The sequence below is a fragment of the Nannospalax galili genome, unplaced genomic scaffold (genome assembly GCF_000622305.1).
Source record: "Nannospalax galili isolate Female #2095 unplaced genomic scaffold, S.galili_v1.0 scaffold318, whole genome shotgun sequence".
NCBI classification, from domain to species: Eukaryota; Metazoa; Chordata; class Mammalia; order Rodentia; family Spalacidae; genus Nannospalax; species Nannospalax galili.
The window spans coordinates 4,048,354-4,059,434 of NW_008341889.1; the positions used below are offsets into that span (position 1 = coordinate 4,048,354).

The following is an 11,081-nucleotide window of genomic DNA, read 5'->3' on the forward strand; positions in this document are numbered from 1 at the left end:
TAGGATTTAAAAAAAAAAAAGAACAGAGCTAATGGAAACCATTATTCCACCAAAGTTGACCCCATGATGACAAATTCTTTGGTCTTTTACTTCTTATCCCTGCTTTTCCATCCTTAAACTTCATATTGTGTGTGTGTGTGTGTGTGTGTGTGTGTGTGTGTTTTTTTTTTTTTTTTTTTTTGAAGCAGGGTTTCCCTGTAGCCCCAGCTGTCCTGGAACTCACTATGTAAACCAGGCTGGCGTTGAACTCACGGAGATCCACCTGCCTCTGCCTCCCAAGTGCTGGAACTACAGGTGTGCGTCACCGCGCTCAGCTTGTATATATATTTTTATGTGACCTTCTTCAAGTTTTTTCTGGAACAATGTGTTTAAAATTGCCTCTCCTGGGCTGGAGAGATGGCTCAGCGGTTAAGAACACTGACTGTTCTTGCAGAAGACCCAGGTTCGAATTCTAGCACCCACATGGCAGCTAACAACTGTCCATAATTCCAGTTCCAGGGGATCCAACAGCCTCTTCTGTCCTCTATGGGCATTGCACAACATGGGTGCACTTACCTACATGCAAAAAATACATGCATACACATAAAAATAATAAATAAAACTTTTTAAAAAATTGCCTCTTCTTCGAATAACAAAAATATTCTTTAAAAAAAAAAAAAAAGAAATACAAAGCCTGGGGCTGGTGAGATGGCTCAGCAGTTAAGAGAATGGACTGCTCTTACAGAGGACCCGGGTTTGATTCCCAGCACCCACATGGCAGCTAACAACCAGTAACTCCAGTTCCAGGGGATCTGACACCCTCTTCTGATCTTCAAGGACACTATACGACATGGGTACACTTACACACATGCAGGCAATACACTCATACACATAAAATAAAAATAATAAACAGATAAATAAATAAGAATATAAAGCCTAGAGCAACTACTTAAAAGGAAGAGGCAGGAGAGAAGAAAAAGAATTAAATGAGTTATAGCCAATAAGCAAATGAAGTAGATAAAATGGAACCAATGAAAAACGAGAGAAGAAACAGAAAAAGGAAGAAAGAACATAATTAGCAAGATGGTCTAACAGATTTAAATAATCATATTTATGTAAGTGGTGTGTAGCCAAACTAAATGACAAATTGTCAACTCAGAGTAAATAAAAAAAATCTGTAAGAAATGCACTTTAAATGTAAAGATACAAATAGTTTAAAACCTGAAAGAATTTTTTTAAAAAAGGACATACACGAACAGTATACCAAAAAAGCTAAAATTATCGCCCTATTTCAATAAATTTAAGAACAAGGAATCTTTCCAAAGGGAAAAAAAAGGATATTTTATAATTAAAAAGGAAACCTAGAGGAGGTCCAAATCTACACACTCAACAAAACACTCCAGTCAGATAATACCAAGTCAAGCATCAGTAATAATGTCTATTATTATCTAACTCTGGTTAGACTTCAACCACCAAATACACTGTCACTCTACCACCACTGGCAACATTTCAAATCAGAGACAGAAATAGCCTAAGAACCAAGTTCAGAAGTATTGTATGAGACAAGGAGACATTTTTTGAGACAAGGTCTTGTTATGTAGCCCAGATAGACCTCAAACTCAAGATCTTCCTACCTCAGAGTCCAGAGTGCTGGAATTACAAATGTGTGCTATCACATGTGATTTGAGGCTTGTCATTTAAAAATCTGGTAGAATTTTTTCCCACTAATGCAAACAATCATTAATCCAGAATATTTATTATTTTATGCAGAAAACAAGGAACATGACCGAACATTTAAGAAATAAGTCAGTGCTTATCACAGGCTCCAAAAGGACAAATTTTAAGAAATGTATAAATTAGCTTCCTAAGCATATCACACATACCTTTCTCCTGCACTGATGCTTCTGACAATCTCGCATTTTAACACACTTAGTTTCACACAGGTATGGTTTATGACATGGCATTCGCTTCGTATGCTTTCCACAACGACATTGCTTTTCCACTTCCTAAACCAATCACCAAGTAACAGCATTAAAACGGACTTTATATTCAAGTATTTCCCCCTAACACTGCAATTTCTATAATTACTAAAAGGACAAAAATCTTAATAGCAAATTTATATGAAAAACTACCTAAACCAAAGATGAAGATCCTAAAATATTTGTTTATATTTTACTTTGTTCCATAAAGAATTTCATATTAGTTATTAAATTCAATAGAAATTTGCATTATCAAATAACAGAAAAGTCCATATATATTAAAACAATTTTTATGGTAATTACAACCATAATATCTGTATATCTTGTTTCAGTACAAAAAAAAAAACAAACCAGATTTTCTAATAACCTAGTCAGTTGACCTAGTAGTATGGTTGAAACCAAACAATGTGTATGACTTTAAAGTCTCAAACCTAGACATGCTTGTTCCCATCGTATCTAAATCAAATTCAACACTACTCTAAATGCCTTCCGGTAACAACCTCACACTAGACTATGAAAATAAGAGCATTATGGGGTATTTAACTGAAAGGGAAAGAGGGAGGGTTATACAAGGAATCATGGGGGTAAAGTGGAAGAAAGAGCTCAAGAGAGAGGGGATCATAGGACACAGGTATTATCAAGGATGAAATAGGGAAAATGGGGGTACTTTAAATGGGGAGGGAGGGAGGGAGAATTAGATAAGGAGAGAGGGGAGAGAATACCTAGCTGTTGTGAAAAACCAGAGGAAAATATTGGTTTAAAAACCTCCTGAAAAATTACACATACAACATCTCTATATGAGTCCATGTGTATAGCTGAAGGTTATATAACAAGAAACAGTGCCAGACAGGAGAAACCTCCCTGAGTTGTTGGCCAAGGTAGTCCAAGAGATTCCCAAAATTACACAGGTTACTGCCACAGCCCTTGATTGCCTCCCAGAACTTGAAGATAAGACTCTACTGCTGAAGACAGTACATACTTCAGACACAGGACTTGGAGCAATGGAGCTAGAACTGACCTGGAAGCCTCCTCCCTGAAAGCTAGCTCTCACAATTTTAGAGGACACTATACAAACTGCTAAGGGAGAAGGGAACATCAATAAATGGTCCAACCCCAGCTTTAGGACCTAATAATCCCAACAATGACTGGCACAGCAAACTATATTGGTACAGTAGGGGCACTTTTATCTTAGAGGGTAAATCCACAGTAATCTAATTGGACTTAAAGCCCACTGAATGGAAGGAAACTCATGTGTGGTACTGTAATTTCTTACTGCATACTAAATATGAATCCTTATATTTACAGACAAATATGCCAGTCACTACTCATCAAAGAAGCTTCTTTTGCAACAGACAGAGACTATTACGGAGTTCCATAACTGGTCACACAATGTACAGAGGTAAGTGTCTGTGAGATGCCCAACCCTAAGTGACACATCTGTAATGGAACCTTACACCTAAGGTTCACAGAACATAGTCAAACAAGGGGCCCAGAGAATTCTAATGCATCTCTTAACTCTTAACAATGAAGCTCCCTCATACAACAGAGGGCAATGAACACAAAAGGCCACAAATGGCCAAACTGTAGACAATAAGGGTCTGCAGAGTGTGGGTCCCTGTACAGGATTCCTCTATTAAACTTTACCTACCCAGGGCTCAGGGACCATTTTGGAAGAGGGGCAGAAAGATTGAAAGAGCCAGGTGAAGAGGTATAAAACTATATGGAAACAAAGAGTCTCAAAGGCTCCTGGGACCTTGCTCATATGAACCCACAACAATGGTGTCAGAATGCACAGGACCCATGCAAACTCAAGCAGACAAAAACCCAACACAGAACTGGGGAAATGGGCAGCAGGCCCCAACCTTAGCTGAAGAACTATTGGCAGCTTATTACTGCTGAGTGAGGGAGAGTTGATTTTCTTTAAGGGAGAAACTGTAGATAGGCTGATTAGATCCCAGTGGATAAACCTGCACTGAGGGACATCTGCGTACACTAACTTGACTCAATAGGCCTTAACATATATGACAGAATGCATGAAATCCAGTGGGGTGGGCTACAGGAGGGGTATCCAAATGAGGAAGGGGGCATAAAGAAGATTAAGATGTTTTGTATGAAATGCACAAAAATTCAATAAAAATACACGTAATAAAAAAAGAATAATGAACACACAAAGGAAAACTAAGTTAAAAACAGTGCAACTCTGGCTGTTAATAGGATTTCTGATTTTAAGTATGTATACATTTGCAATAGAAAGAGAACCTATAGTAGCAATATCTAAACCAAACATCACTCTATGACTTTCCCATAATTTGGAAGTTTGTCTAAAATCCCAGCTGAGAAGTCTGTTATATCATCAGTCCCACCTCTAGTCTCAAATCTTTCTTTTGCTCCCTTAGCATTCTGTCTTCCACCACTGCTGGCAGAAATAAATTTAATTCCCAAATAAAACTTTAAAAATTGAGCAAATATAAAAAAAGATAAATAAGGACAAAAATAAGGGCATTATAACTTTAACCCAGTTAAAAACAATAATGGGTAATTTTTAGATTTCATTCCTGCTCCTTGCTATAAATATTAGGCAACATACTCAGACCATCACATAGATATACATGAACGTAAGCAATGGAAAACAGTCACAATGTAGTCCCATCTGACATATTTTGATGCATAGTTCTTAAAAGAAATTGTTACAGGACACAACTAACTTGTCTACATGTTTCACAAGGACCTCGATGACAACGCTGGGAACATCTATGGATTCCACATTCCAGCACTTTGTCACAGCTATCTCCACAAGTTGGTACATCTTCTGTACAAGGCAAAGAAAACTCTGAAAGCAGACAAAATGTCAAAGTTAAATAAGATACATTATGAATTACTAACAAAGTTCCCTGTTCTTTAGTCCCTGAAAAATGACAGCCTCTCAATCTATAAAATTTTGTTTATCTACATGATTACCAGAAAAAATTACCTTTATGAAGACAATCCCTAATATTTGTGTAAGGCTAATCCCAAACTCATGATCTTCCTTTCTACACCTCCCAAGTGCTGCCAAGTTTATGTTTGTTAAAAAGAAATTTGACACAGAAGTTACCATCAATAAACATTTTTATGAGCCAAGTACTTCAACAGTTATCTAAAGAAATGTGTATGAGTACATAAAACTTTGAGGGATTTCCACAATATACACAATTTTCTTTTTAATGGTGCTCAATTTCACAGGGAAAACGATACAAGCTTTAAAACATTATAAACTTATATTTAACAATCATATTATGACACATACTAGAAATCTTAAAAATGTGTTATTGGCAGAGAGTCAAGAAAGCTGACTCAAACTGCAATCCAACTATATGCCCTTATATACACACAGCCAAAAATAAGCTTAATACATGATGACAGGAACAGCACAGCCTACTTCATTACCAATACACCCCAAGAGATGGAGTATTACAACTGATGACCTTACGATAATACAGCACACTCAAAGAGCATAGTTTATATCAGGGGTCACCCTATGTGTAGCATACTCTATGGATATGGACAAATGTAGAATGATGGGTATTTAATACAATAGCATGTTACAGAAGGGATTCACTATCCTAAACCCATGGGACTCTGCCTATTCTCCTGCTTCCAAATGATACTTTTTTTCACTATTTCCAGAGTTTGATTTTTTTTTCTAGACAGTCATATATTTAGATTCTTACAGCATATAGCTTTTTCAAAGTAGCTTGCCTCCTTTAGTTATACAAATTAGAGTTTCCTCCATGTCTCCTCATGACTCAATAGCTCATTTGCCTAAAAACAAGCCTTACTTGATTTCTGACATGGACAGGACCTCTTCCCAGATCGAGGACATTCTCCACAAGTACCAACATGACAAACTTGCTCACATGTATGATTACCACATGGCAGTGTTTTTCGACATACCTAAAATAAAAGCATAGTGAAGAATTTAAAACTTAACGAGACTGTACAAAACATAACCCATTTTCTACCACTTCATTATGCCCTTCACATTATTACGCTTTATGTCTCACAGGTGCCATACATACATGTATGTATATACCTATATACACACATATACATATGCATATATATCTGCACGCACCGAGAGTGTATCATTAAAACGTAATAAAGGAAAATGTACGTTCAGCTTCCTATGACCATCCACCAGAGGCTTCCAAAAGTACTACCAGGCCAATTCTAGGAAAAGCAACCCACCAAACTAATCCTACTCTCTCAATGGATTAACTCAAGAAGGGGAGTGGAGGAGAGATAGCAAACAATACAATGCAATACAAGTAAAGCAATACACTGAATTCAAAATTTAGCAAGTAATTTTGAGGGAACCATTTTCCTCCAGCAATTAAAAATGACATTAAATTGAAAAGTAGTCTCCTAAAACTTGAAACAGCTCATCCAAGTTGCTACTCTTCCGTACCGCTATTCAACTAACCCTGACAAGCACTTCTGCTTTCCAAGCATTATTTTCTGCATTTTTTAATGCCCACCCATCACAAAGTATAACCACCTACTTGGTCACAGTGCCACAGGGGACTTGCACAGCTTCGTTCAGCTACTTTTTTGCCACACACACATTTTTGTCTACTAACTCTTGGACAAGGCTGACAATTTCCTAAAATTACAATGATAAGTTAGCACACAAACACTATAAAAGCAATAAGGATAGCTTTGAGTTTGTTTAATGCCAGAATATCTCACAAGTATGGTCTTACCTGCATGACAAGGATTTTCACACTTATGTTGCCCACAAAGCAACTTCCGCCCACAGGGCAGCTGACACGACCACTCCTTGGCACTGCATCTACGGGGGATAGGTTTTGCTTTCTTGCAGTAACAAGTAGTTGTAATCATCTTTGGACAAGGAGGGCAGGGACCTAGAAAGAAATGAAGAGAGGGAAATTAAGTCAGTACCAAAACTTGTAATTCCTGCATCTATCAGGAATTTCTGTAATTTTCTTTACTGATACTTTAAAGAGTAATACATTCCAATATTTTCTTAGAGCAAACAAATTCTCAATTCAACTTGGATAATTTTGTTTGCCACAACATTAAGAAATAGGCAGCCATAAACAACTAGAGTATAATAATGTAACTCACCTGGATGGCAGAGTAGCAAACACTTATGGCCACAAGGAGGTTTAAATTCTCTGTCACATACTTGGCCACAGGAATGAGGCACAAGCCATGGATCTAAAGGTGGATCTTCTACTTTTCCACAATAGCAATAGTACCTACTAGGTGTTTCTGATCGTTTGTATTCAAACCTACATTTTGGACTATAAAGAAAAATAAAATTAAAGCTAGTTTTACTGTTAAAATCAGCATGGGAGACAAAAAAAACACAAACAAGATTGCATTCTATTCAATTAATTTTTGTCAAGTATAATGTAAGATCTTACTATTCTCTACACAATATAACTTCCTGAAATATGAAACTATTTTATACTTAAACCATCTAACACAGTAACCAACAGCAACATATGGAACTTGAAATGTGGTTATGCATAAAACTTGGCAAGGATCACCAGTTTTTTATATTTATACTTTTAAAATAGTCACATGTAGTTACTTACTATTCATTAAACACACATATCCAAAATATAGCTATAAAGCAGCATTAGCTATAATCTTGACTAATAACCAAGATTTTTTTTTTTTTTTTTTTTTTTTTTTTTTTTTTTTTGTCTTTTGAAGACAGGGTCTCCCTGTAGCCCCAGCTGGCCTGGAACTCACTATGTAGACCAGGCTGGCCTTGAACTCACAGAGATCCACCTGCCTCTGCCTCCCAAGTGCTGGGACTACAGGCGTGCACCACCACGCCCAGCTAATAACCAAGATTTTTAACCACAATCTCTATGAACTACATTCTTCTGGTATTCACCCAGATTTGTACAAAGATTAATTTTCTTAAGGTTTGGCCATGTAGTTAGCAAAAGCAAATAGAAAAGCAGTCAGAGTACATGTAGGCTAACTATTAGCAACAAGAACCATGACAAAAATCTAGAAGGAAAAGAACTTGGAAATAAAGACTTCCCTAATTTTCAATGTCTAACACAAAATACATATATCCGATTTGCTTAAGTCCAAGAAAAGCTTAATACGATTTTATTTTCTCCACTAAAGTAGAATTATTTAAATGCTTCATCAAAATAAGTAAGTTTGGGTACTAGAAGTGCCAATATTCAGTTCTATCAAAAATTTACTTGTAGATATCACAGATCACTCCTAAAGATGCTCTATGGCTCATTTCTTTCCAGACAACTGTGTAGTCAGGATACTGTACGAGGACAGTTTCAGATCATCATTTAAATTTGTTCTATATCAAAAATAATGTGTTTTCATTGTCATAAGAACATGCTGTGCTTCCAAACACCACCACACAAATGCTGAAAATAACCAAAAGATATTTGTTCTTGTATTTAAAAATCAAAAACAAAATACCACATCTCATGTGTTATAAATAACATTTTGTTGAAAGAGTTAAAATTTTCCTTTACTAAAGGAAAAATATTCTTCTTGTGGCTACTATGAAAAGGGCCATGTGATTTTAATGAGCTTAGACATGGATGGTCAATAGACAACTCACTATGTGTTAAACTGCCCACTAGCTTGGGAAGTGTGTATACTCAAACACAAATTTCAATTAAAATGAATGCCAACAATGAACATCAAAGATGCCCTATCCTGAAGAAACAGAGCTTAAATTTACTGTCATAAAATAACTAGCTTATTCCCATTTTTACCAAGCTCTAGTTACCTCACAAAGTGAGTTAATAACCTGAATAGCCACTTATTTCATTTATTATACTGAAACTAGCCATTTAAAAGCTGCGACGTAAAGAATACAAAGGATACTGCCCAGGTGATTACATTTCTGCTCCTTTTAGATTTGGGAGAAGAGCTGCAGTTCATTATTCTCGTACTTATACTTTCCCTCTCCAAGCACAAAGACTAAAGATTTACTTATTTTATGTGAATGTGCGAGTGCCTATATGTATGTAAGGGTACCACATGCATGTCTGGTGCCCCAGAGGTCAGAAGAGGGCATCTGATGCCCAGAACTGGAGGTACAGGCCACCATGTGGGTTGGGAACTGAACCTGGATTGTCTGCAAGAGCAGCCAGTGCTTTTAATCCTTGCGCCATCTCTCCAGCCCCCAAATCCCTACTTAAAATACAAGCAAAAAGAACAAGAGTAAGAAAAAGTGCATGTGAAATTTAAATCTCTAAGACTAGTAACTCAAAATACCTGTTTTCATTCTGCACCCACTAAACACTAAAATCCCTCCACCACAAATAAATAATATTCAGTAATAAAACAAACATAGACTTCAAGATTGTAAACTGTTTCAAAGAAGCATGTATTCAATGAAGAGGAAACAGTATCTCTAAAAGCAATACCAGCAGAGTGGACTCAGCTGGAAAAGAACTAAATTTAAAAGACTAAGATCCTAGTTCAAATTCTGATTCTATTTCTTATGAATAAGAGTAAACTCACTGTTGCTCTCAACTAACTTCAACATCCTCAGAAGTAACAGGCAAATAAAATCTCCTGCTGATTGCCAAGAATTATTATTGTTGTTGTTAGTATTGTTGCCATTATTTATTATTGCCACAGTGGGCCTCACAGATATCTGCCTGCCTCTACCTCCTGAGGGCTGGGATTAAAACTATGTAGTTTTTTAACAAAGAAATTTCCATGTCTAAAATATTTGATGAACCTACAGCACTGGGCCTGAGAGATAGCTTAGTAATGAAGAGCACTGGCTGCTCTTACAGAGGACCTAGGGTCAATTCCTAGTACCCACATGGCAACTCCAGTTCCAGGAAAATCTGATGCCCTTTTCTGACCTCCACATACATTGTACTACATGGGTACACTTAACATATGTACAGGCAACACACTCATATACAAAAATAAAAATAATAAATAAAATTTTAACTACAGCATGACAATTTTACAAATATCACAGTATTTAAAAAATAATAATAAAGGAAAGTGTGACTCAAACCCAGGATTTATTAGGCCTGTATCTTACACAATTCGGGGAGGGAGGTGTTTAAAAAAGAATATAAAATTATAAATTTTTAAAATCAGTTAACAAAATTTCTAAAATACATACCATTGAGCTGATATTTAATTACCTTAACAAACAATCTACCACTCAAGGTTATGAGTACAGATAACTTTTTAAAATCTTTACTTAACAGAGATAATTTTATTTCTCCATTCTCTACTCTTTCTAAAAATGTAACAGAAGCCCAAGGTCCATAATCAGCAGTAATAAACAAAGCTAGTAAAATAAATGTAGAAAAATTAAAGATATCAAATACACAAATGTAGTTTTGAGACTTCTGAAGATAAAATTGGAAATCCTATAATCGTTAACATATTCAGTAATAAACATACACAATATGACACTAAGGTCACTAACAGGAATACAAGGAGAGAAGTGTCAAATGACTGATTCTCATTCAGCCTCATAGAAAAGTCCTTTAAAAGCAAAATTAAGGAGCTGTTTCACAGGTAAAAACAAGGTCTGGTGGTTTGTCAGAGAAGAGAAATAGTATTTATATCAGCTGAAGAAAGCACAGTACCAAGGTCTTATCTTTACAAGCCAAATGACTAAGTCAAACACAGACACTGAAATATCCAAATAAAGCAACTTATGATCTATAATATTCATTTATTCTACAACTTAAAATCCAATGAACTAGAAAAAGTTACCAAGGCCAAGGATAATCTTTCTTTCCAAAATCATCATCCATTAAAGAAGATACAAGAAATTGGCTGTCTTTGGCCCACTTCTGAATACAGGGCATATGGAAAATACAGAAACATCCTGAACAGCTCCAAACCTAAAACAAAGGTGCCAAAAATTAACACGAATCTGATTTTTCTTTGCTAATTATACAATACTTTAAAATGGGAACCACACAGAATTATTTTCAAGAGGTACCTAAGGACTCAGGGGAAAAAGCAAAACCTTTTCTTCTAATACAATATAAAAATTTGTTCAGGCATATAACATTGAAAGAGAAATATTAATCACCCAGATTCAATCAGCATAAAGTAACTACAGCTAACACTCTG

General features: G+C 36.0%; 1 protein-coding gene across 3 annotated transcripts in view; it reads right to left on the bottom strand.

The window, feature by feature from the left end:
• Positions 1–11,081, bottom strand: part of Nfxl1 (nuclear transcription factor, X-box binding like 1) — a 45,722-nt gene that overhangs the window by 24,725 nt on the left and 9,916 nt on the right. For all 3 annotated transcript variants that reach the window (XM_008837698.3, XM_008837699.3, XM_008837700.3), the window contains 7 exons: positions 10,716–10,846; positions 7,086–7,264; positions 6,701–6,862; positions 6,500–6,600; positions 5,777–5,891; positions 4,664–4,788; positions 1,863–1,985 (listed from right to left, as the gene is read on the bottom strand). In XM_008837698.3, the coding sequence (XP_008835920.1) occupies positions 1,863–1,985; positions 4,664–4,788; positions 5,777–5,891; positions 6,500–6,600; positions 6,701–6,862; positions 7,086–7,264; positions 10,716–10,846 (936 nt within the window). The remainder of the gene's footprint in view (positions 1–1,862; positions 1,986–4,663; positions 4,789–5,776; positions 5,892–6,499; positions 6,601–6,700; positions 6,863–7,085; positions 7,265–10,715; positions 10,847–11,081) is intronic.